This window comes from Panthera uncia, chromosome B4 (assembly GCF_023721935.1).
Source record: "Panthera uncia isolate 11264 chromosome B4, Puncia_PCG_1.0, whole genome shotgun sequence".
Taxonomy (NCBI): Eukaryota; Metazoa; Chordata; class Mammalia; order Carnivora; family Felidae; genus Panthera; species Panthera uncia.
In genome coordinates this window covers 91,786,689-91,813,812 of record NC_064809.1, presented here as the reverse complement: position 1 = coordinate 91,813,812, position 27,124 = coordinate 91,786,689, and the positions used below count along the sequence as shown (strand labels likewise).

Below are 27,124 nucleotides of genomic sequence, written 5' to 3'. Positions count from 1 at the left end.
TGTTGTCCAGATCAGGCCATTCAGTGAGTCTCTGGAATTTAAGAGGTTGCATTCTACCTTCACTCTTTCTTATGCAGATGTGGCCCGGTTGACTCTACCTCAATTTCTCTTTCTGCAAAATATGCACAGTAAGTGCATCTTGTACCATAGAGATGTGGTGAGACATAGCTAATAAATGATTATAAAGCACAGTTCTTTGAAGTATAAAGCACTGCATAATTACTAAATACTATAATAATGATCCTCATAATAATAGTAATTTTCAACCAACACATCAACCAGACCCAGATGCTTTTAGTCACCTCCCAATTAGGCAAAAGTGTATGTGCCACCTATGAAATAAAGTAAAAATTGTACACTACAGACTAGCTCCACCCCCTTCTTCTTTCCTATTCAGAATGTGAAGTCAGGCTGTCAGAGACCTGTCTCAGTGACAGTGCCTGCTAGCTGTATGACCCAGCTTGCACAAGACAGTGAAATCTCTCCAGTCTCTACTCCTTCAACTGTAAAATGACGGTGACAACAGTGCCCACCTCACAAGATCATTGTGAGAGTTCAAGCAGTGAATACACGGACAGCTGTGCACCAGTGCCCGGCAATTGAAAGAGTGCAATGAATGGCCGTGGTGGTAGGGGCTGAGAAGGACTAATAGTGGGTAGCTGTCCAACCACGTTGCCGAATGGAAGAAAGAAAAGTCAACAGGGGCGCCTGGGTGGCTTAGTGGGTTAAGTGTCTGACTTTGGCTCAGGTCATGATCTCGAGGTTGGTGAGCTCAAGCCCCACCTTGAGCTCCTCACTCTCTCTCTCCCTGCCTCTCTCTCTCTCTCTCTCTCTGCCCCTCATGGGATTCTCTCTCCCTCTCTCTCCCTCCCTTGTTCACTTACACTCTCTCTCTCTCAAAAATAAATAAATAAATACATCCATACATACAATATAATACAATTCAATACACTCAGTTTGGAAGATGATTTGAGGTTCCCTCCAGATTTCCAGATTATGAGAACACATATGAAATATAAGCACTTAAAAAAATTTTTTTAATGTTTTATTTATTTTTGAGACAAAAAGAGAGAGTGTGTGTATGAGCAGGAGAGGGGCAGAGAGAGAGAAAGACTCAGAATCCAAAGCAGGCTTCAGGCTCTGAGCTGTCAGCACAGAGCCGCACGGGGGGCTTGAACCCACGAACTGTAAGATCGTGACCTGAGCCGAAGTCAGACTGAGTCAACCGACTGAGCCACCCAGGCGCCCCTGAAATATAAGCATTTCAATGTTAAAATTTGATAGCAAAATAAAAGTTGAGAGGAAGATGTGGTAGAATATATATATATATATATCATATATATATATGATATATATATATATCATACATATATAATGGGATATTACACAGCCATAAAAACGCATAAAAGAATGAGATTGTGCCAATTATAACAACATGGATGGAACTAGAAGGTATTAAGCTAAGTGAAATAAGTCAGACTGAGAAAGACAAATACCATACGATTTCACTTGTATGTGGCATCTAAACAAAATAAATGTATAAACAAACCAAAAAAAGCAGAACCAGACCTGTAAATATAGAGAACCAATTGATGGTTGGCAGGTTGGCAAAGGGGAGGGGTATGGGGAGACGGGAAAAATGGGTGAAGGGGAAAGGGAGATACAGGCTCCCAGTTATGGAATGAAGAAGTCATGGGAATAAAAGGCAAAACAGAAGAAATGTAGTCAATGATATTATAATAGCACTGTATGGTGACACAAGGTAGCTGCATTTTTTGTGAGTATAGCAGTGTAACATATAGATTTATCAAATCACTATTTTGTATGCCTGAAACCAATATAACATTGTGAGTCAGCTACACTCAAATTTTAAAAATTTAAAAAGTAAGAGGTGAGGCGTTTTGTTTTTCCAATGTGTTTGTTTATTTTAATAATTGTACAAGAAATAAATGACTACATTTTGTGTATAAATGATGAGAGGAAAAAAGAGTAAAATGGAAAAAGCACAATGCTCTGCGTTCCCCAGCCCACTCCTCTCCACAGGTGGAACCACTGTTAATGATTTGGTATTCTTTCCAGACCTTTCTCTGTGCCTTTACATTCATGCAAACAAAACAGAATTGCCTGATAGGCAGATGAAGCACATAACAAACCAGGACCAAAAAAAAAAAAAAAAAAAAAGGTGAAAAGACTTTGACATTTTTACAAATGCATTGATTATAAAAATCAGAATTTGTTGGGACTTCCTTACGCTTAATTAATTTTTAGCATGGTTTTAATCTTAAAGTAAATAATAGGGATGTTATTTCATATGTACCAGAAGCTTCTTTAGTGCTTAGGACCTTTCTTAAGATCTTAATCCAAGCTTGCTTTATAAGTATATACACACCTCTATTTTATAGAACATAAATATAATCGCATTGTTTTGCAACTTGTTTTAGTTGTGTGTGTGATTTTAAACACTGTGACATTTACTTACTGGCAACCCAAATAAGAAGGAACTTTTTCCACATCTGTCATTTTACTCCCCCAAGAACTATCCCTGTATAAGGGCTTTATGGAACAATTCGAGTTTCAAAAGCTTTCTTTCTTGGTAAAGCAAATTTTATTTTCCATCACATTTTCAAGCCAATGTAATACAATCCTTTTTTAATCTCCTCAGAGTGTATGATGGAGAGAAATCCTGCCGACCAGGAGCTTTCTAAATGGTGACTGTGGAGAGATGCCAAGGAAATCAAAGGGTGCCAAGGGCAGAATCCTCAAGTTGCTCTCTAAACCAACAGAAATTCGTTTAGAAGCTGGATTTTACTGAGGTAGGAAGCATTTCACCTACAAAGATAGAGCACATGTGGAGACTGTATTTGGGACCCGAGAATAAAGAAGAAAAATAAAGCTACATTGTACTTCAGGAGACCTTAAGAGGAGAACATTCCCTGAAGAGAAGACTAATGACCTTTTGTGAAGGAAGAAAGAATGCTGAAGCAACAGTTTATAACTACATGTATTTTAAATGTTTCCCTTATAGTAAATTAACTGCTGAAATTTTATTATTCCTTCAATAAGCTCAATGCACTTAGAAGTTACAAACTTCTCTGTAAAGAGAGAGATCAAATAGAGATAGAGATAGAGATAGAGATAGAGATAGAGATAGAGATATATAGGTATACTTGATATAACCCTGGATCTAAACAAATATTTATTACACACTTACTGTGAACAAGAAAGACATAGGGGGTCTGGTGATACTAAGAACTCTAGTCACAGAACCTGTCCTCTAAGAATCAAAATGCCAGTTGGAGACATGTTATAGACTCATACAGGAGGAACCACAACGGTGCAAAACATCCTGTGGTAAATGCTAAATGAATAATAGAACCACGAATCTTTGAAGACCTCTTCCTTCATTTGTGGTCTTAGGACCAAGTAAGAGGTGGAGCTTAAATAGTATCTTAAAGGATTTGTAGAAATTATAGGAAAAAGAGGGAAATGAAAAGGATCCCGAGCTTTCAAGAAGGAGAAGTAGAAAAGCACAGAGCACATTCAGAAGACTGTGAACAGCTCCTTCTACAGTTAAAAACAAAAACTTTGGGTAAGCAGGTTGGGCCTGTAGTCTGAAGGGTGCTGACTACTAAATTAAGATATGTTGGGGCGCCTGGGTGGCTCAGTCGGTTAAGCATCCGACTTCGACTCAGGTCACGATCTCACGGTTTGTGAGTTCGAACCCCGTGTCAGGCTCTGTGCGGGCAGCTTGGAGCCTGGAGCCTGCTTCAGATTCTGTGTCTCCTTCTCTCTCTGCCCCCCCCCCCAACTTGTGCTCTGTCTATGTCTCTCAAAAAATAAATAAATGTAAAAAACAAAAAGATATGTGGACATTATCTTCTTTAGGCAAAGAACTTAGGTAAAGAAGATTCTCTCAGGTAAGAATCAAAGCTGGTTTCCCCACTGTAAAGCGGTATAATTAAAGTACACTTAAAAAATAAAAAATAAAATAAAATAAAATAAAATAAAATAAAATAAAATAAAATAAAATAGAGGTGCCTAGGTGTCTTAGTCAATTGAGCAAACGACTCTTGATTTTGGCTCAGGTCATGACCCCAGGGTCGTGGGATCAAGCATCATGTCAAGCTCCATGCTGAGCACGGAGCCTAGTTGGGATTCTTTCTCTCTCTCCCTCTGCCCTTCCCCTGCTCCTGTTCTCTCTCTCTCTCTCAAAAAAAATTTTTTTGATTAATTAAATCAAATTAAATTAAATTAACAGCACCGGAAACAACAAACGTTGGCTAGGATGCAGAGATAGGGGAACCCTCTTACACTGTTAATGGGAATGCAAACTGGTACAGCCACTCTAGAAAACAGTATGGAGGTTCCTCAAAAAGTTAAAAGTAGAGGGGCGCCTGGGTGGCTCAGTCGGTTAAGCGTCCGACTTCAGCTCAGGTCACGATCTCGCGGTCCGTGGGTTCGAGCCCCGCCTCAGGCTCTGGGCTGATGGCTCGGAGCCTGGAGCCTGCTTCCGATTCTGTGTCTCCCTCTCTCTCTGCCCCTCCCCCGTTCATGCTCTGTGTCTCTCTGTCCCAAAAATAAATAAACGTTAAAAAAAGTTAAAAGTAAAACTACCCTATGACCCAGCAATTGCACGACTAGATATTTACTCAAAGTATACAAAAATACCGATTTGAAGGGGTACATCTACCTCAATGTTTACAGCAGCATTATCAACAGCAGCCAAACTATGGAAAGAGCCCAAATGTCCACTGACTGAGGAGTGAATAAATAAAATGTCACACACGCGCGCGCACCCGCGCGCGAATATTACTCAGCCATCAAAAAGAATGAAATCTTGCCATTTGCAACAAAGTGGATAGAGCTAGAATGTGTTATGCTAAGTGAAATAAGTCAATCAAAGAAAGAAAAATACCATATGATAGAGCTAGAATGTGTTATGCTAAGTGAAATAAGTCAATCAAAGAAAGAAAAATACCATATGATTTCACTCATAAGTGAAATTTAAGAAACAAAACAGATGAATATTTGAGAAGAGAAAAAAAAGAGAGAGAGAGAGAAAAGAGAGGGAAACCCACCACAACAGACTCTTAATGATAGAGAATAAACTGCAGGTTGATGGAGGGAAGTAGGTAGGGATGGGCCACATGGGTGATGGGAATTAAGGAGGGCACTTGATGTGGTGAACACTCAGTGTTATTTGTAAGTGATGAATCACTGAATTGTGCTCCTGAAACCAATACTGCTCTGTATGTTAACTAAAACTTAAATTAAAAAAAATTTTTTTAAGTGAGAGATATTTGCAAAGCAGAGAAAAGCATAAAAAATAAAATAAAAGTCACCTGGAAACCTACCATCCAGAAATATGTTACACTTTTATGTTACATTATAGCTTTTTTTTCTGGTCACATATTTGTGTGTATACGTATGCACGTTTGTGTGTAAATTGGGGTTATTCTTTATTAACTCAACATGATTTCGTAAGTATTTTCTTATTAAAAATCATAGCTGCACTGTATGTCGTCATATAAGTGGAATATATTCTACCTACCCAATTTTCCATGTTTCATCTGGGCACAAAAATCTAAAACTCATCCAAGGCTGATTGGAGTAAGGATAAACTGAGAGCGGGAAGAACAGCTACCTCTGCCCAGTAGAGGGCAACTTATATAAATTAAGGCATAGTCACACTCTAAAAGAGTTTCTTATATTACGGTATAACTATTACTTCAAAGAATGATGCCACTCCTTGTATCCTATCCTAGAGTGGTCTCTCGGATATATTTTCTCGTCTCCCCAAGCCCCTTAATTTGGAGTGTCCCAGAACTCAGTTCTCTCTTCTCCCCCATCTACATTTATTTCCTCCCTTGGCGATCTCATCCTGACCCGAAGGATTTAAATGTTGTCTATGTGCTAACCACCTGTGGAAAGGAAGGGTATTCTATGTTCAGGGGTGGATACAAGTTTTCTGAAAAAGAATTCGAAATTGTAAATAAAATATGCCTGCTCCACTCCAGTGTTATCCAATAGGAGACATTACAAATATAAAATGTGGTGCCCTGCTCTGGGAGGGGTCCCAGAGATGAGGGACCGTGAAGCTGGGCGTATGCTGTAGCCTGAGCAAGGGCCTGGAGTCAGGAGCAGAATGATACGAGGAAGGAATCGGTAAGGGGAGAATACTATCTCAAAGTCAGGGGATGGGGTAGGTGGGAAAAAAATCACCCATCAATTTGGGCAATTTGTTCTTTGACCTCTATTCATTCGGGTGTCTACAGAACAATAATCTGAAATATTCATTTGATTCGGCTTCCTAAAAAATGGTACGTTACTCATTGTAAAAGGGGGAAGGGAAAGAGAGAGTTTCTGTGGGCTAATTAACAAAATAAAGGCTCCTGAGATAGCAAGCAAATGTCTGTGATTCTTTATTTCCAATATCATCTCTACATCAAATTTTCTCTCGCTGTTTCTCCTACAAGCTCTGCTTTTCGGCACAGAACACGCTCTGCTAAAATTTGCAAAGAATTCTTTCTTTCCACATTGAAAAGGCCTGGCTACTTTGATATGACTGTAGTTTGCCCCCCGTTATACACGAGTACAAACATGTAAAAATATTTCTGCCTCTCTCCAATCTATAGAAAACCATTTTGGGGTCTTGAAAACAGTCTCTTTACAGATGGGAGAGAATGTGAGAGAAATGCCCTCAGTGTGCTGGCTAAAAACTGCAGTGTCTGCCCAGCACTGTGCTGCCTCTCATAACAGGGGATGCTCTGCTGAATGAGCCCTTGTATGTCCAAATTCAAAAAGGTCTTGTTTGCTCCAGTTGAACAAAGCTCTCACAGACAGTGGGATCTGCAGGGTAGCCACCAAGTGTGTTAAACCAATGTTCCCTCCACCACACTGCCGAATAGTTTATCGTAATGGCAGTTCTCACCTTCATGTATAGAGCCCGGTGTTCGCGTTGCCGTCCTGCACAGAGCTCCCACTGACTTCAAAGGAAATGACATAGAACAGAACCCCATGGTGTAAGGAGAAACAGGCAGCATCTGATCAGAATCAGGCCATATTTTTTTTTTCATTCTCTCTGTATAAATGGCTAAATTTATATACAGAATATTTAAAGGCCACCTTTCACTTCAGCAGTTTATGAATTGTCAGACGTACATACACTTATTAGGGAGCTCAACACTGAACTGCTTATGTGGGAGGGATAGGGAGGGGGTGTTATAGAGAAATCCATCCCAATCCCACATTCTTCTTGGTCTACAAGACAGTCCCACCCCCTCAGAGACCAAAGTGATTGGGTCTAGCTTAGTGGCTTGTTTAACTTAAAGCTGGCCTTAAGGCAAACCTTAATGAAAAAGAAGGTTTAAGAGGCAGAAGAGAAAAAGAAGAGAGGGAGACGGAGGAAGAAGGAGAAAAAGAAGTGAAACAAAAAAGGATGTTTATTGAATCCCTGGATAGGGGAGTCTTTTTCTAAACTTAAAACTAAGGGGAGGACGGGGCACCTGGGTGGCTCAGTCGGTTAAGCATCTGACTTCGGCTCAGGTCATGATCTCATGAGTTCAAGCCCTGCATTGGGCTCTGTTCAGACAGTTCAGAGCCTGGAGCTTGCTTCGGATTCTGTGTCTCCCTCTCTCTCTCTGCCCCTCCCCCACTCGCACTCTGTCTGTCTTTCTCTTCCTCAAAAATAAATAAACAAAAAAATTTTTTTTAAACTAAGGGGAGGAGGAGTCACTAAAGACTAATAAATTTAACTATAAAAATAGAAAATTTCCACATGTCAAATATCAAAATAAGATAGATTTAAATGGCAAAGAAAAAACTAGGTAAAATATTGGTGACAACTTAAATAGGTAAAGGATTAATATTCTCCTGAATTTATAAAGAACTCAGGAAAGCTGCTTCAAAAAAAAGAAAAGCACTCCCACAGCTAATATCACATTTAATGGGAAAACCCTGAAAGCTTTTCCTCTAAGATCAGGAACAAGAGAAAGACGTCCACTCTTACCACTTTTACTCAACACAGTACTGGAAGTCCTAGCCAGAGCAATCAGACAAGAAAAATAAATAAAAGGCTTCCAAATTGGTAGAGAAGAAGTAAAACTGTCACAATTTGCAGATGACGTGATACTATATAAAAAACCCCAAACATTCCACCAAAAAACTAGTAGAACTAATAAATGAATTAAGTAAAGTTGCAGGATACAACTAATATACAGAAATCTGTTGTGTGTCTATACACTAATAATGAAGTAACAGAAAAAGAAATTAAGAAAACAATTCATTTACAATTGCATCAAAAAGAATAAAATATCTGGGACAAATTTAACCAAAACAACAACAACAACACTAAAATTCACATAGAATAAACAAAAGGTTCATACAATTCACAGAAACATAAATTAAAATGACTAATAAACATTTGAAAAATGTTCAGGGTTACTAATAATCAATAAAAGCAATGAAATAAAAAATATTTTCCCTTCAAATTGGTAAATATGAAAAATGAAACTATATATTGTAGTCTTCTCAGATTTAAACAATAATCAGAAAACGTGGCTCTTCAAAAATGCCTTTTCAAAACAGCAGCAACAAATAAAATACCAAAGACTATACATATTAAGATGTGCAGAACCTAAAGTAAAAAACTAAACTCCCTTCCTGGGCAGAAGAGCCTCATGAGAGACAGGGCCTGCCCAAGGAGGGTATCCTAGCCTAAAAAATGTCAGGAAATTAGCTACCCACCAGGAGATCAAGCAAATCAGTAGAATACTGAGGATAACAATAGGCAAGTTTCTCACTGTGAGAGAAGAGTAGTATAAATAGAGATGGGGGAAGGCTAGAATGAGCCCAGTGGTACTGGACTGGGAGTGGACTATGTCAATGCAAACACATGGTTTTCAATATAGATAGATAGATACAGAAATAAATAGCGATGTAAATTTGTGTGTTTATATATGTATACAAGAGTATGTATGTAAATACATATTTCTGTGCATAGGTATATGCATACATGTATTTCCTAGCTCAGTACAATGAGAAGGGTGGGGAGAAGGGGCACTCTGGTAACTGATTAACTGATCTAGTGCCTAGATCCTGGTTTCTAAATTGTACCATCTCTTCTCCACATAGGCTTTGTTCTTTGGAGAGCACATCCATTTCCTAAGGCTTCATTGTGAAGCCTATACTTATATGTCAAGATGAGACCTTTCACCTAATCTCCAGATATTCAATATTTTCAACATATTCCAACTGCTAACGTGACTTCTCTACTTTGTTGTCTCATAAACATTTCAAACAACGTAGTCAAAATAGAATGTTTAATTTCCCTGTGTCCTCCCTAAGGGATTCCTCCCCGTTGTCCCAATCTCTGTAAATAATAACACTATTCACTCAGTCACTGAAGTTGGAGGCCTGGGAGTCATCCCTTTCCCTCACCCTTCATAGTCTACCCATCAGCAAGTTCAAATTTTCTACTTCCAAATTATACCTTGAATTAATTCCTTTGTCCTCATCTCTACTTATGACTATGCTAGTTTAAGCTACCATTCTCCCCTCCTAGATTTCTGCAATAGCTTTCTAACTAGTCCCTCTACATCCATGGGAACCTTCTTACATTCCACTATCAACATAGCCAGAATGAACTCTTCAAATATCATTGAAGCATGCCTTTCTTCTCCTCAAAACCCTTAAAAGACTTCTATGATTTTCCAGCCCATTAGAACAAATCCGAGTGCCTAGCTATGGCCAAAAAGACCCTGCATGATCTGGCTACCTTCATACCATTTACCTTATCCCATCAATTAAAACTCTGCAGTCAAAGTTCCTAGAACACACCAAGCTCTTTTCTGTTTTGGGAGTTTTGCATTCGCTCTTCCTTCTGCTTGCCATGTTCTTCTTTTTTTTTTTTTTTTTTTTTTTTTTTTTTAATTTATTTTTGGGACAGAGAGAGACAGAGCATGAACGGGGGAGGGGCAGAGAGAGAGGGAGACACAGAATCAGAAACAGGCTCCAGGCTCCGAGCCATCAGCCCAGAGCCTGACGCGGGGCTCGAACTCACGGACCGCGAGATCGTGACCTGGCTGAAGTCGGACGCTTAACCGACTGCGCCACCCAGGCGCCCCTTGCCATGTTCTTCTTACAGCTTTTCACATGATTGGTTCTTTCTCAATCTTTTTTTTTAATGTTTATTTATCTATTTTAAGAGAGAGCATGAGGGGGAGAGGGGCAGAGAAAGAGGGAGAGAAAATCCAAAGCAGGTTCCAAGCTGTCAGTGGAGAGCCCAACACAGGGCTTGATCCCATAATTGTGAGACCATGACCTGAGCTAAGATTAAGAGTCGGACGCCTAACCAACTGAGCTACCCAGGCATCTTGGCTCCTTACGATTCTTTAGTTCTTAGCTTAAATATGAGTTACTCAATGCAGAATTTCTTGGCCATCCTATCTAAGTAGGACCCTCTATTATCCCTATTTCTATTTCTATTCTTCCTAACACAGGCTGCAATTGTTTTATTTATTTATTTATTTAGTTAGTTAGTTAGTTAGTTAGTTTTATTGCCTATCATTAGAGTATAAGCTGTGTGAAGGGAGTGATCTTGTCATTCCTGTTTTCTCTTTTATTCCCATATCCCAGCATGGTGTCTGCTATATATCACATAATTGAAAATATTCTATCAAACTGAAAAAGAACTGTAAATTTAAATTTACTACATGTTAGATGAAAAAGAATTCAGAATTAGAACACAAAATTCCCTCAACTGGCTTATAGCCTAGAAGGGAAGTAAATAAGCATTTGCAATTCTACATGATTAGTACTATCATAGGGAAAGTTTCATATAGCAGAGGTCCCTAATCTGAGCTCAAGGCCGATCACAAAAGGCTTGCTGGGGTTGTGACATTGTAGTGAAACCTGCTGGATAGATGAGTTAGTCATCAAAGATGTAGTGAGGTTGGACAGAGGCAAAGAATAGCATGTGCCTGGAAATAAGCCAGACCTTGGCATATTCAGGAAGCTAAATGCCTTAGGGCTGGAGAGCAGAGATGAGAGTGAAGAGAACGAATGGCAAGAGACGAAGCTACAGAAATAAACCTCATTAAACAGTTTTTACTTCATCTTGAGGGAGTGGGATGGTTACTGGAAGGTTCTATGCAGGGAGTGACGTAACCGATTTTGTGTAAAACAAAGGCCATTTTGACCACAGAATACATAATGGAATTCAAGACCAGAAAGAGCTAGGGGGCTATGGCAGCAACCTAGGTGAAAGTTGCAGGATGATAGCAACCGAAACTAGGGCAGTAGTAATGGGAAAATAAAAAATAAGACCAAAAAAAAAGACAGACTTGGAGGCTATTTAAAAGATGGCAGTGGAAGAAATTGGCAATTCAATAAGTAATTTGATAAATGATGTGGGGACAAATGGTTAGATAGTTGGAGGAAGACTTAGAGCTCTACTTCAAAACTGCATCAAAATACAGTCCAGATCGATGAAATATTTACATGGTTTTTAAAAATGAAATTATGAAACTGTCAGATTTCTGGTCAAAATGACACTTTGATACACCCCATCTCTTCCAAACTCACCCACCAATTCCATGATCAACCATTATGTACCTTCCCTTATATACATCTTAAACTACCTTGTCCCTTTTTTTAAGTTTATTTATTTATTTTGATAGAAAGAGAAACAGAGAGAGAAGCAGAGGGAGAGGAAGAGAGAGAATCCCAAGCAGGCTCTGGGCTGTCAGCATGGAGCCTGATGCGGGGCTCGATCCCACAAACTGTGAGATCATGACCTGAGCCAAAACCAAGAATCAAATGCTTAACCAACTGAGCCACCCTTGTCCTTTCTTTAACATGTTAAATTCTAGTTAAATCTAACCTTCTGCCTGTTTGTCATCTGGATAAATCCAATTCTCCACTTAACTCACATCTCTGCTGCTGACTGCGGGTGGAGAAAAACACACACACACACGCACACACAACTATCACCAACTATCACCAATCTCAAGTAGGCCCTTGATGTTACTTACCAACAATCATTATTGTTCCCGAGTGCATTCAGTCTCCCATTCTTCTAGACACTCATACTTTCTTCTAATTTTCAAACTCTGACAACTTCTTTCTATCATCACTCTCAACTGATGATTTGCATCTCATTTAGCTGAAAAACAGAAGAAGCAATCAGAAAAGAATTACCATATGTTCCTCCCATAACATCTACTCACCTATCTGCACTTGTGTCCATATGCTCTGCTTTGTCAGGTGTTGATATGAACAGACTGTCTGTGGTCCAAATGAAAACCAGTCCTCTATTGTCCACTAGACCTCACCTCCTCCAGCCTATTTAGGGACCTCAGTACAGCAATTGTCTACTTTCTCTCTGGTATTAGTTTTTTCCTCTCTACTGGATCTTTCTTACCATTATGAAACTATGGCTTTATTTACCCCATCTTAATTTTTTTTAAATATTTATTTATTTTTTTGAAGGAAAGAGAGACAGAGTGTGAGTGGGGGAGGGGCGGAGAGAGAGGGAGAGACAGAATCTGAAACAGGCTCCAGGCTCTGAGCTGTCAGTACAAAGCCCGACGTGGGGCTGGAGCTCATGAGCCATGAGATCATGACCTGAGCCGAAGTCGGAGGCTTAAATGACTGAACCACCCAGGCACCCTTATTTATCCCATCTTAAAAAAAAAAAAAAAAAAAAAAAAAAAAAAAAAAAAAAAATTACTAACCTCATTTTCCCTTCCAGTTATCCTTCATTTCCTTTCTTCTCCTTTCAGCAAAAGTCCTTGAAAGAGTAGCCTGCCTGTACTGGCTATTTCTAACTTCTCTCCTCCCACTCTCTCTTGAATCCACATTGATCAAGTTTTTGCCCCTCACCATGTCACCAGTTCTCTTGTCGAGATTACCAAAGATTTCCACGTGGCTAAATCGAATGGTCAATATCAGCCCTCACCTTGCTTGACCTATTAGCACTGTATGACCCAGTTGCTCCCTCCCTCTTTCTTCAGACCCTTTCTTTACTTGACTTCCAACCTGGTTTTCTCCCCGCCTTAGTATTTGCTTCTGCTCAGTCTCTTGTGTTGTTTTTTCCTTATCTCCCTGACCTCTGAACATTGAAATATCTCAGTCTTTGGATTTCTTCTCTTCAGTGTCTACACTCACTTTGTGGAAGATTGAATTATGGTTTACAACAATTTGCTCCCTCCCTTCTATGAAGATTGTACATTCACACTTTTGGATTTTCCTTGAAATTCCTCTTCCGTACACAGTATACATCTTTGTCTCATCGTAGGACAGGGCTATGAGTGGAATGGAATGGAAGCATATGGTCTATGCCACATACAAAGAGAAGCTTTAAATTTAATTGCATTGTTTAGTTTGGCCCCTCTTGCTTCTGCCCTTTGCCACAAGTATGGCATGTGCCAGATAGTGGCTGTTTCTTCAGCTTGGGGCTCAAATTAGATTACTCTTGAATCAGACATAGCTGGCTTGCAGCCTAGAGTGGAGCTGTAATCAATCTGTCACCCATATTTAACAAGAGCACGAAGTAAGTGTTACTGTAATCCACTGAGATTTAGAGGTTGTTTGTTACAACAACGATGTTGGCGAATAAAACTCCCTTTAAATTCTCCTGAATGCCTGGCTCATATGTTCAGTGGCCAACTGGGCATCTCCATTTGAATGTCTGTCTTATAGGGCAACTCAAACTCAACAGGTCCAAAAATGAGCTTCTGATTTTTTCTACCAAATCTGGTCTTCTTGAACTTTTTTCATTATTAACTATTAAAAACTCAAACCTTCTAGGATAAAAAAAACCCCTAAAGTCATCCTTGATTTTTCACTTTTGCCCAATTTATCTACAAATCTTGTTAATGCTACTTTCAGAATAAATCCAGATTTAGGGCACCTGGATGGCTCAGTGATTCAGCTCAGGTCATGATCTCACGGTTTGTGAGTTCCAGTCTCACACTGGGCTCTGTGCTGACAGTGCAGAGCCTGCTTGGGATTCTTTCTCTCTCCCTCTCTCTCTGCCCCTCCCCTGTTCCCTTTCTATATGCCTCTCTCAAAATAAATAAATAAACATTAGAAAAAAATCTAGATTCTGAAACCTTCTCACCACCTTTACCGTTATCACCTTAGCCTGCGCTATTATAATTTTTGCTTGTTTAATGCTATCGCCATACCAATCCCACCAGTGGGTTGCCACCCTTGCTTTCTCCATCCACAGTCTCAGGTCCTAAGTATCTCTAGAGAAAGTTCTTCTAGAGTAGAAAAACAAAAATTAATCAGTAACTACCTGACAAATACTACCCAACCTCAGCTGGGTCACAATTACTCATAAGATGTCTTTTAATTTTTCTTATTCCTTTTTACCGCCTCAGTATCACCTCGGTGCAAGCCACCATGATTTTTCACCTAGATTACTTTGGAAGCCACTCAGTTTATTCCTGCTCTTGTCCTCCATAGTAGGCCTCTTAAAACAGGGCACCTGGCTGGCTCAGTTGGTAGAGCATGCAACTCTTGATCTCAGGGTTGTGGGTTCGAGTCCCACACTGGGTGTACAGATTACTTAAAAGAAATAAAATCTATAGATAAATAAGTAATAAAATAAATAAAACTGTAATTATGTCAAATTGTGCCACTTCTTTGCTCAAATCTTTCCTTTCTTCAAATGGATTACCATCTTACCGAGATTAAAAGTCAATTGCTTGTAATGGTCTACAATACCTTTTTTAAAAATTACTTAATTTTTGAAGGGGAGAGAGAGAGAGCACAAGTGAGTGACGAGAAGAGAAAAAAGAGAGAGAGAGAAACGGGGCTCACCCGAAGTGGGGCTTGTGCTCACTCAAAGCAGGGCTCCTGCTCACCAGATGTGGGACTCGGACTCACGAACCACGAGATCATGACCTGAACTGAAGTCAGATGATTAACCGACCGAGCCACCCAGGTGCCCGGTCTACAACATCTTTTACATTCTGCACACACACCTTCCTTACCTTACTGCTCAAATATCCTCTTTTATGACTCATTTTTCTCGTTCATCTTTGGCCACACTGGCCTCCTTGCTTTTCCCTGCATAAACCATTTATGCTCAAACTGCAGGGCCCTTGCATTTGTTGTTCTCTTTATCTAAGATGCTCTTCCATCAAATATCTCTATGGTCTGTTTCCTCACCTTTTTCAGGTTTTACTCAAATGTCAGTCTCTCAGTGAAGTCTTCCTTGACCATCCTATTTTAAGTTGTAGCCTTCCCCAGAATCCCCTAGACCCCTTCGCTGCTTTATTTCTGCCTGTAACATTTATCACGGGGTATGTAAAAATCTAATAAATATACCATAAACTTTGCTTATTTATTATTTTTTTAATTAAAAAAAAATTTAACGTTTATTTTTGAGAGACACTGATAGAGCATGAACAGGGGAGGGGCACAGAGAGAGGGAGACACAGAATCTGAGCTGTCAGCACAGAGCCAGGTATGGGGCTCAAACTCACAAACCGCAAGATCATGACCTGAGCTGAAGTCGGACGCTTATCCGACTGAGCCACCCGGGCGCCCTAAACTTTGCTTATATATTGTGTTTATTATTTGTCTCCCTATTCTAGAATGGATGCCTGATGAACTAAGAGTTTTTTTGGTCTGCCTTGTTGAGAGCTATATCCTCCAAGCACACTAAGTGCTCAGTAAATATTTGTTGAGAGAATCAGTGTAACTAACAAAGTGTAATACCCAGATTATATAAAGTGCTCTTACATGTCAAGGAAAACACAAAACAACCAACTGAAACATTAACCAAGGGTATGAATAATGACCTCACAGAAGAAACACATTAATCCACAAACATAAGGGACTCAATCTCAAGTGATCAGTGAATTAAGCAGGATGAGATATCTTTTCATAGCCATCAGGTTGTCAAAAACTTTAAAAGCCTCACAATGCTAAGCACTGGCAAGGATGGGAGCATCAGTCACTCTCACACACCTGCTGGTACAACTTTGGAGATTTGAAGTATCCAGTAAAGACTGGAAATATATATACCCTTTACCCAGCAATTCCAGTCCTAGATATAAACTCAAGAAGTGCTAACAAGTCTTTTTATGAGCGACATGTAAGAGACTGTGTATGTCAGCAATATTAATAATGGCCCTAAACTAGAAACTCAAAAGTCCATTAAGAGAAGAATAAAAACATAAATTTGACACATGAAAACAATGGAGCATTTTATGGCAATAAAAACGAGTGAACTATAGCCAAATACGAACATGAAGACTAGATTCCTGACCTACAGAAACTGTGAGATAATAATCGTTTGTGAGATAATGTTTATCGTGACCAGCCATGAAGTTTGAGAGTAATGTGATATACAGAAATAAATAAGTAATACAAAAATGGTGGTATTGGAAGGGTTTATTAGAATTACGTAGGAGAGTTTGTAAAATTATTTATACCTGCACTCTGGTCTGCTGGTATGTCTCACAAATCGTCCACGGGTCATGGGAGAATATCCTATCACTCAGATGTGTCTATGGAACAGTTTGAAAATCATCTAGGAGATCTGAAAAGGTTGCTATTTCTTTGTCCTCCCAAAACGCTAATAAAAATGAGAATTAAAAAACTGCAACCATTAGGGGGTCTGGGTGGCTCGGTTGGTTGAGCGTCCGACTCTTGATCTCGGCTCAGGTCATGATCTTATTGGGTTCAAGCCCCTCATCGAGCTCTGTGCTGACAGCGCGGAGCCTCACTGAATTTCTCTCTCTCTGTCCCTCCCCGACTCCCATGTGCACGCACTCTCTCTCTCTCTCAAAAATAAATAAACATTTAAAAAAATTATAACCATTAAGTACAACAGAATGTAAAATGAGGCAATAGTAGATGAGAGATAGTAACAACATCTTCAGATGAAAAGCATGTGGAGAAGTAGTAACTGTTGGGTTTTACCTTCTCCATCCTGTAACGTGCCTGCAGAGTAGGGAGCCCAGGAGAAACATTCTGATTCCTGTCACAGAACCTTAGAGGTCTCAGGTGTGTTTCCCTTTACTGCCCTTGCCATAGTGTGGTAGAATCCATGGATTGTCTTGATCAACAACTATTCTAATGCTTCTTGTGTGCAGAGGCTGGCCAGAAAGTTAAAAAAAAAAAAAAAATGCAAACTGCTTTACATCTAGTTTTCAAGATATGAATTAAGGTCCAAAAATGAAATGCACTTGCATTAGATCTGGAAAGTAGAAATTAGGTGGAGGCCATCTTCTTGTTCCTTTGACTGTTGCTTCTGGCCAGCATGGATACGGAGTCAATGAGTTTTTCTGCCAAATTCTTGGTCCTAGATTTGAGAATATGGAGAGACAACTTCAATGGTGGCTTCATAAGCCTTGGAACACAGATACCAAATTTAGTCTGTTTCAGAACTCAGCCCCCTGAAGGCCTAGCCTAGCCTTCTCCCCAAGCTCTTCCAATGAATTTGGAAGCTCCTTATTAGTTGAATTAAATCTCTCTCTGATGAAAAAAAATTTAGATTGGCTTCTGTTTCCTTTAATGAACCATGACTGACATATTCATTCTGATAGAATAAAGGATGTTTACAATCTGGAGAGGTGCCAAAAATGGTACTAAAATATCTCTCCATGGATTATTTGCTGATTGCAAGTGAAAAAAAAAGTAATTTAACAGCGGGGAGATCTGGCTGTTGCCTCCTTAACCCAGTGACAAATGTTAGTGTCACTAAAAGTGGGACAATCAAAAGTATGTGCCTAAAATGTGATACAATATAAAATACATAGCACTAGTTATGAATATTCCCGACAAAAATGTTTAACTTGAATTGAAATCAGCCTTTATATCTCATCTCCAGTTCACAGGAAATATAGAGGTAGATGAACATGTTAAATGACGCTAAAAAAGAAACAATCAGGCAAGTCCAAAAAGTGAGACAAAGCTTAGGACAATGGACTCAATTCCGCAATTCAATGACATAAAAAAGAGGGTGGGGACAACATGGGGCTCGAACTTAAAACCCCAAGATCAAGAGTTTCATGCTCTACCGACTGAGCCAGCCAGGTGCCCCCTCTACTTTTCATTATATCAGAAAATTATTGGAAAACTAAAAATAAATTTAGTGGTAGAAGAAAAGACAGTGGTGAAGCAGTAGCTTGAGGCAGTAACTGAGTCAAGGTTGCTTTTATGATGGACATGTTTGTAAGCTGAAGGTGAAGGAGAAAATACAGACAGAGAGGGAGGAACTGATGGAGCAAAGACAAGAAGTGGGACAGAATGGATTATAAGGGCATGTGAAGAGTTTAGACCCAGAAAGGATGATCACACCCATTTCTCTCAGGACGAAAAATAATGAGTGAGAGATGAGAGTGTTCTAGAGTGGAGACAGCCAAACAAAAAATAGCCTTCCACTGGAGGAAGGCTAAGGATAGACCAAGGATAATGATGGTGGGTTTGGGGACTTCAGGAGAACAAGAAAGTTCTGGAAATGATGCTGGGTAAATTCTGTAGGGATGCATTTCTGAAGAGAGGTGTTACTCAGATGAAGTTAGAGAGCATCCATTTATAGTGAAACAAATCAGCATGATTTTATGATTTCCTTCAGGCATGCTCATCAACCTGGGAATGGAAGAAAAAGCAGAGAAGACTAGATTTTCCCTAAAGTGGAGGAAGTGAAAGTGTGACAGTCCCCAAAATCAAATAGGTGAATGTGGGTGTCTCTAGGTTTTTAGTAAGGCCATATATGACTAGCTGCTTACAGGAAACTCCCTGTATGGAACTTTGAGAAACACTAGAAGAGTATTAACACACTAGGACAAGAAAGGCTGAAAGGGATAGGAAGTCATGTTTGCTGTGAAGGATGGTGCAATCGGAGTGAAGACGTGGGACAAGTAGAGGGAACGAAAAGTTGTAGTCAAGACAGGAAGCACAGAGGGTGAAAGTTTGGAGAATATAAAGTTCCAAGTGGTGTTGAGGTCCCAGATAAGGCCACAGAGATGTGTAACTGCAGTAGAAACTAGTCGGCGAAGTTATTAGATGAAAATGAACATGGATGGGTGGGTGCTGGGGTGGCTCAGTCAGTTGAGCATCTGACTCTCGGTTTTGGCTCAGGTCATGATCTCGCAAGTCATGGGATCGAGCTCTGAGTCAGGCTTGGAGCCTGCTTGGGACTCTCTCTCACTGTCTCTCTGCTTCTCCTCCACTTGCACGTGCACGCATATGTGCACACACACGTGCTCTCTCTCTCTCTCTCTCTTTCTCCCTCAAAATAAATAGGTGAACTTTGAAAAAAAAAAAAAGAAGGAAAATGAACATGGATGTGGTACACAACTTCTAAGAGCCCCTGGACATCCCCACTTCTGTTACTCACACCCTTGTAGAATCCTCTCCCTTTGACTGGACCTACTGACTTACTTTTAACAAATAAAATAAGGCAAAAATAATGGGCTGCCACTTCTCAGATTAGGTTACAAACGACTCTGGTTTCCATCTTACCTGCCCTCTCTTGCTTTTTCACTCATTTGTTCCATATGAAGCCAGCTGCCATCTTGTAAGCTGTGCAGTGGAGAGACCAACCAGGCAAGGAACTCAGGAAGGCCTCTTTCCAACAGCCCATGAAGACATGAGTCCCAACAACAACCACATGAGTGAGTCTCGAGCGACTCCTCCCCAGCCAAGCTTTAGATGACTGAAGCCCAGTTTCACTGCAGCCTATGAGAGACCCTGAGCAGAGGATCCAGATAAGTCTTGCCCAGATTCCTGACGCACAGAAACCATAAGATAATAAGTGAGGTTTTAGGCCAGTAAGTTGGGGTGGTTTTATATGCAGCCATAGATAACTAATACAATGGATGTGGATGTCTTGAGAATGACAGGAGAGAAGATGGAAAGGAAAAGCATGCAGCCAGGGGCAGTCATCATAAAGATTTAAAGTAGCATCTGGCCAGTTAGCTCAGTTTGTTAGAGCATGGTGCTAACAAAGTAGAGCTTCTACAACATTAATGAGCATACATATCACTTGTGGGTCATGTTAGAATCCAGACTCTGCTTTGGTATTTCTGTAGCCTGATGTGGGTGAAAGGGGGAGTTAGGAGAATCCAAATCAATATGCTTGTGGAAGGGGTCAAACTGTTTACTAAAATAAGCATGTAGGTTGAAGCACACATAAGCCAGGGCCTAAGGTGAGGCCAGGGAATAATGTTAGAAGGATCAGATAAACAGATCAGTCTGGGTGAAAACATAGAGCACTGAGTATTGCCTAAGACTGGCTTTTATGGGTTCCCTGCGGTATAATGTTTGGACAGGTCTCTCATGGTTAGGGAATAGGATTCTCTTCTCTCTCTCTGTCTCTCTCTCTCTTTCTCCCCCCTCCTTTCTGTCGCTTAATATCTATCTACATCTATTTAGATGTAGACAGGCCATTAGGGTAAATGGAAAAATAATTCGTGTATTCATTCATTTAGCAACCCTGAACGGAGCACTTATTATGTGCTAGGCTTTGAGGAAACAAAGTAGATGAGAGAGTCCCTGTCCCAGTGATGAAAACAGAAGGGGAGACAGATACATCAAGGATTACCAGAATATGAGGTAATTGGTGCTATAATAAAGGTATGAAAGTTATGGTAGACCGACAGGGTAAGTGATTCATTTTTCCCAAGAACCCAGAGGTAGAAGAAGCTTCAAAGAATAGGTGAGGGGTGGGCGAGCGGGGCAATTAGAGGAGTACACACTGAGGGGAAATCAGAGAATTCTAAGTAGATCATTTTGTAGATAAGTCTGTCTCAGAACCCTTCCTTGTACCAGTAGCTTATGCTCACACAGCAACAGACTTCTAATCTTTGCTTGGTTTCATTTGTGGGAAGAGAACTTGCAAAGCGGCCAACATAAATATTGCCCCACTTGGCTGCTAGATTTCTCATTGTAAATGATTAAATTGATTTTCGGATACAAACTAGACTGCCATCAGTTTGGGATGCAAGAACCTGTTTTTCTTAGGGCCTGAGCAAGTCAGGATAAGCCAAGATTGAGTGATCCAGATGTACAAGGACAGAAAACCCCGAGAATCTTGGAGGGCACTATCTTTTCTGACCTACCAGTCACTCCTCTTCTGTGCACAGTGAATGATAAACCTAAAGGGGACTCAAGTGATGCTACCATTGTTTACTGAAAGTTACAAAAGGCAAATATCGTAAGATTTAGGGTTGGGGTAAGAGCCTTGAAAGAGAGCCAGCGAGAGATGTGATGAACACATTTGAACGGAGACTAAATTTGGGGTACTGCAGCCATCTGTATGCATCAACAGCAAGCCTCCAGCACCATGCTTTTATGCTTTCAGCCCCAGCAAATACCATTAAAGAGAAGAGAGCTCGGTGAACTGTTTCTGGAGCCTCTTTGAAACCGTACATAAGGTCAGTTTGACATCACACGCTAATATTCTGCTTGATCAAGTCGGACCAGTTTTTCTCTCAGTTAATAAGGGCAGTTCTTTCCCTGCTCTGTGATTTCCCACTGGCCTTGAACTGCTTCAGCAGCAGCGAATGATGTAACCACAAGCCAAGTGTGCATATGCGTGTATGAGCACACTCAGTCACGCCACTGGAGGTGGCCGTGCCCCGCCCCCGTTCTGGCTGGAACTGACTCAAACACTGACATCCCAACATAAAACTGTCACCGTGTCCTTAGTCCACCCTCTTGCGTTGAAGTCTTAAGGTTTTAAGTTCCATGTCTCGTTTACTCTTCACAATATACAATTCTATGTGAGAGTCCTCAGAAGAAAATTCCAAAGGCATTATTTTCCCCATTGCGGTTTTTATGCCACACTTAAATAGGAGATCTGATTCACATATGGTGTCAAACGTTTTGTTGCTTTTTTGTTACTGCCTAGTCCTTGTCAGTACGCACATGCATGTTTTTACAGAGTTGAAATCAGGGTGTTCATTATCCTGTTTATTCAGTGGATTTCACATTTGCCACCTTTAGACACAGACACTTAGATACACACTCGTGCCTCAGGGTAGACCAGATTCTTATCATTTGAAGTAGGTACAGAGAATTCCAGTGTATTGAGAGGGCAGGATTGGCTTAGCCCTGCCCTTTATTATTGCGTTTTGTTTTGTTACCAGTTTTTAATGTTGTGAATAAAGCTGTTACATACATCCTTGTACAAATTACCCCTTTTTTCTTTAGGTTGTTAACTTGGAATGTATTCCCCCAAGGAAGGAGCCAATGGGTAAACAGTGAAGAATCACTGAAGGATTATAAGCAGAAGGAGGGCATGTCATATTTTCATCTTTTTTTTTTTTTAATGTTTATTTATTTCTGAGAGAGAGGGAGAGAAGACAAGAGTGGTAGGGGCAGAGAGAGAGGGAAACAGAGCATCCATCGCAGGCTCTGTGCTGACAGCAGAGAGCCCGATGTGGGGCTCGAACTCACCAACCCTGAGATCATGACCTGAGCCAAAGTTGGACACTTAACCCACTGAGTCACCCAGGCGCCCCAGATTTTCATTTTTAAAATATCTGTCCAGTGAGGGTAACACCTACTACAGGGTTACGTGGACACGTGAATGAGGTCACGAAGGTGAAAGAAGAGTGAAGAAATTATGCAGACAGATAATTAGGCTCAGAGTTTTCTCAGGGAGTATACCTACCCAAGCCTGACGACCATCAGTGAATTTAATCACACAATCACACACTCAAAGTGTTTTTCTTGGGTTCTTATTATATCTTTGTATGCTGAGGACAATGCAGTGCCACTGCAGAAGCAGTGGACCCCCACAAATAACCACTAAAAACAGATCCGCTCTTGGTCTCATGGGTAAGTCCCTGTTTCAGGAACCCAAACTGACCTGAAAGGCAGGAAAGTGGCCTCCTCTGAAGCATGACAGCTTCTGTGACCTGATAAAGAAATAGGAGACATTATCTAGTGTAGACATTGGTTTAGGTGACAGCTCCTCACATTTGTCTTCTCTCTTTTCATTTCATCCATTGGCATCCTCTTATATTGAAGTCCTGGGTTTGTTTCTCTTTCTGCTCTGAAGCACTCAGAATGCCCTGGCTTCAACCATCTCTGGGCTCTGTTTTCTATCTTGATGGTCTCTTCCGGCCCTTGTGGCTCTGAGGTCAGGGGTTCTGTGGTTCTGTCTACTCTCTGGATGGCAAGGCCTGGTCTGGCTCCAACCTAAGTGTCTTGTTGCCTCAGTAATTCTCACACCACGAATCCCTGGCTCTCTACAGAAATCTGTCAAAAGGTGGCATCAGAATCACCTGAAAGTGTGCTAAAATGCAGGTTCCTGGCTACAGGCCTGCAGAATCAGAATCTCAGAGGTGAAGCCCAGAGAAGCTGGGTTGTCATCATTGGTGTGATAAAAGACAAACATGTTTCCAATATATATGGTCACTGCCTTAGAGGAGCACCTCTCCCTGCAAATGCCTTTACTCTTTACCTTCCCAGTCATTACCTCTTATTCGTCAAGGTCGTGCTTTCTAAAACAGGTCAAAATGGTCACATCAGAGTCACATCAAAGACAACAGGTTCAAATGATAGGATTGGCATCGGAGAGATTGATTTTCAGCCCCACTGATTCTCAAGTTGCCTGATCTGCAGTTGCCTAATCTATCCCATGAAGGTTGACGCGAAATGTGACATTAAAAGACCGTCATAGGTTGAACTGCGCCTCTCCTCCCCAACCCCAAGTTCACATGCTGAAGTCCTAACAGCCAGTATCTCAGAATGTGACCTTATTTAGAAATAGGGTGCTTACAGAGGTGATTGGGTAAGATGAGGTAACACTGGAGTCAGATGAGCCTCTAATCCAATAGGACTGGTGTCTATAAAAAGGGGAAATTTAGACACAAACAGATAAAGCACACAGGGAGAACACCATGTGAACATGAAGGTAAAGACTGAGGTGATGCCTCCATGAGGTAAGAATGCCCAAGGCTGCCAAAAAATTGCCAGAAACCAGAAGCAAAGCATGGGACAGAAGCTCTCTCCCAGCCTTGGGAGGAACCCACACTGCCAACATCTTGATTTCTCTCTTGTAGCTTCCAGAACTGTAAGACAATAAACTTGTGCAGTTAAGCCACTCGGTTTGTGGGACTTTATCATGGGAGCCCTTCGCAAACGAACACAGAGACCTTGGTTCCATTCCTGGCGTGGCCATGGCGACCTCACCACTCTAGCTCCCCTGAGCTGTGCCACGTCATCAGAAAGACAGAAACCACGTTGTGTTCGGCAATGAGATCTGCGTGGCAGCTCCTGTGAAGTACTGACTGTCCATGAGATTAGTATTCACCGAACGGCCAGTGGGGAAATGCTGTGGGAAGACCATAAAAGAATTCCTTGACTACCAAGAATTATCTTTACTACGTAAAGAGAGCACCAGATATGTAGGTGCCTTCAGTTATTCAAAATGTGCAGTTGTTCTCCTCCAAAATGTGCTCCTGTCCAGAGCCCATCCCTCTGCTTGTATACCGGATCTCATCCCTTCTCACCTGGTCAATAACATCACTCGAGCCTTCTCCCCTTTCCTAATTACTCTTTCTTTACCTCCTTACTGAATCCTCTTTTTCTCCCAACTCATTAATGTTGGCATGCTTGAAGGCTCAGTCCCTGGACTCTGCTCTATCCACACTCAGTTCCTTAGTGATCTCATTCAGCCTTTGGCTTTAAATACCATCTGTATGTCAACAACTCCCACATTTCAAACTCCAGCCCAGACTTTTCCCCTGACCTCCAGATCTGTATATCCAACAACTTGCTCCACCTGCAGCCTTCTCCATCGTCATGGTCATAGGTATCTAACTCATCTTTTCTTTTTTTTCTTTCTTACACATCATATCCAACCCATAACAACTCCAACAGGCTCTAGCCTCAAGTGTTACCCCAAATCGGACTTCTCACCACCTCCACTATTACAACCTAGTCTACGCCACCATTGTCTCTCTTCTTGATGAGTGAAATTGTGTCCTAATTTCTCCCTTTTCACTCTTGTTCTTATACAGTCAGCTTACAACACAACAGTCAAAGAGATCTGGTTATGAGAGAGAACATGTCCTTCTTTTGCTCTAAATCCTCTAATAGACTCCCATCTCATTCAGAATAAAAATCCTGTAATGTAGAAGTAGCAGTCCCGGGGCACCCGGGTGGCTCAGTCGGCTAAGCGTTTGATTTCAGCTCAGGTCGTGATCTCACAGTTCATGGGTTCGAGCCCTGTGTTGGGCTCTGTGCTGACAGCTCAGAGCTGGGAGCCTGCTTCAGATTCTGTGTCTCCCTCTCTCTCTGCCCCTCCCCTGATCGCACTCTGTCTCTGTCTCTCAAAAGTGAATAAACGTTAAAAAATTTAAAAATAAATAAATAAATAAATAAATAAATAAATAAATAAATAAAAGTAGCAGTCCCTACAGTGGCCTACAGGCTTGCACATGACCAGGTTCTTGTTACTCTCCCCACCTTCCATGGTCTGCCCCAACCTCCACTTCTCCAGCCACCGTGGCTTCCTGACATTCTCCAAACATACCAAGCACACTCCTGTGCTGCCATTTCCTTCGTCTGGTGTGATCTTTCCCCACAGGCTCACTTGGCCAATCCTTTCAACTCCTTCAAGTCTTTGCTCAAATGTTACCTTCTCAATAAGGCCTATCCTTATTGAGGATAGGCCCTTATTGAGGGCGCCTGGGTGGCGCAGTCGGTTAAGCGTCCGACTTCAGCCAGGTCACGATCTCACGGTCCGTGAGTTCGAGCCCCGCGTCGGGCTCTGGGCTGATGGCTCGGAGCCTGGAGCCTGTTTCCGATTCTGTGTCTCCCTCTCTCTCTGTCCCTCCCCCGTTCATGCTCTGTCTCTCTCTGTCCCAAAAATAAATAAACGTTGAAAAAAAAAAAAAATTTAAAAAAAAAAAAAAAAATAAGGCCTATCCTGACTATTTAAAATCACAACCAGCCCCCAATAGTTTCAGTTCCTCTTATTTTGCTCTTCTTTCTTTTTCCATGACACCAATAGCCTCCTAGCATACATTATATAACTTATTTATTCATTATGTCTATTTCCAACTATCTATCTTTCTGCACCAGAATGCAAGTTCCCAGGAGGGCACGAATCTGTGTTTTGCTCATTGATTTATTTCAATCTCCAAGAACAGTGCCTATCATAGAGTAGGCACTCAATAAATATTTGTTGAATGAATGAGTGAAAGATTAAGAAAATAGGAATTTATATTTCTCTTTAACAAGGGCTCGTCTTATTTTTTGGTGCAAATTCTCACCCTGAATTGAAAGCTAAAGGACTCATCTGTCAAGTTCCCAGTGAGCGGTTTGGCAATTATATCAACTACAGGCAGGTCCTCTTAGGTCGATAGACACCTGAGGCTATTTATTTTATTGGTAAAAGCTTGGTGTGAGAGCATTTTGGTCCAGTTCACGAAAACAGCAGTGTTCTAACCAGCAGCTCCAATAAATCTTACACATTCTTGAGCCCATAAGTCCTGGCCTCTTGCCTCTCTACACATCTATTCATCCAACTAAGAAGAACCTCTTGTTGGAGCACACAGGAGCACTTGATTAGGAAGCGCGATGGGAAGGAACACGATCTTCTTCCTTTTCTACCCCAGGGACAAAACTTTAGAGCAACCAGGTCTTTGCTCAGTATATACAGACTGTGATGAGAAATATTTTGCATCTCTTTCCACACATACTGGATGACTTGCCCAATGTCCAGAGACAGATAAGGTTAATACCTGGAGCCATACACTGATACAGTCTTATTCCAAGGCAAGTTGTGTTTACCTCTGGGATTGTCAGTTACTGCATGACCATCAGAGTCCACAGATATAGTAGACTGAAAGATGATTCATCCGAAAGAGTGTGTTTTCCATAATTTTCCAATTCCAGTCTTCCTATATATACCTCTTGCTTGTCCTTTGCTCCAATCACTACACTAGCAGCTTCTCATAACTGGAACTACGGCTTATTAATTCATGAACTCTGAAGCCAGATTGTATGGGTTGAGTCCCAGGATTAGCACATACCAGCTGTATGAGCTTGGACAAGTTATTTAACCTCTCTGTACCTTGATTTTCTAGACTGTTAAATAAGCATAATAATACTACCTGCCTCATCAGATTGTTGTAAGGTT

General features: G+C 41.0%; 1 protein-coding gene and 1 long non-coding RNA gene across 2 annotated transcripts in view; both read right to left on the bottom strand.

Annotated features, from left to right (window-relative positions):
- Window positions 1-16,877: 16,877 nt before the first annotated feature.
- LOC125919339 (uncharacterized) lies at window positions 16,878-21,320 on the bottom strand. Its single transcript, XR_007456729.1, has 2 exons — window positions 19,489-21,320; window positions 16,878-17,323 (listed from the first exon to the last, which is right to left on the bottom strand). It is a non-coding gene; the product is annotated as an uncharacterized LOC125919339 (long non-coding RNA).
- A 491-nt stretch (window positions 21,321-21,811) lies between these two features.
- The window catches only part of YEATS4 (YEATS domain containing 4), a 60,550-nt gene continuing 55,237 nt past the window's right edge, over window positions 21,812-27,124 (bottom strand). The window contains exon 7 of the mRNA XM_049625963.1: window positions 21,812-22,889. Within this exon, the coding sequence (XP_049481920.1) occupies window positions 22,804-22,889 (86 nt within the window). The 3' untranslated portion in view covers window positions 21,812-22,803. The remainder of the gene's footprint in view (window positions 22,890-27,124) is intronic.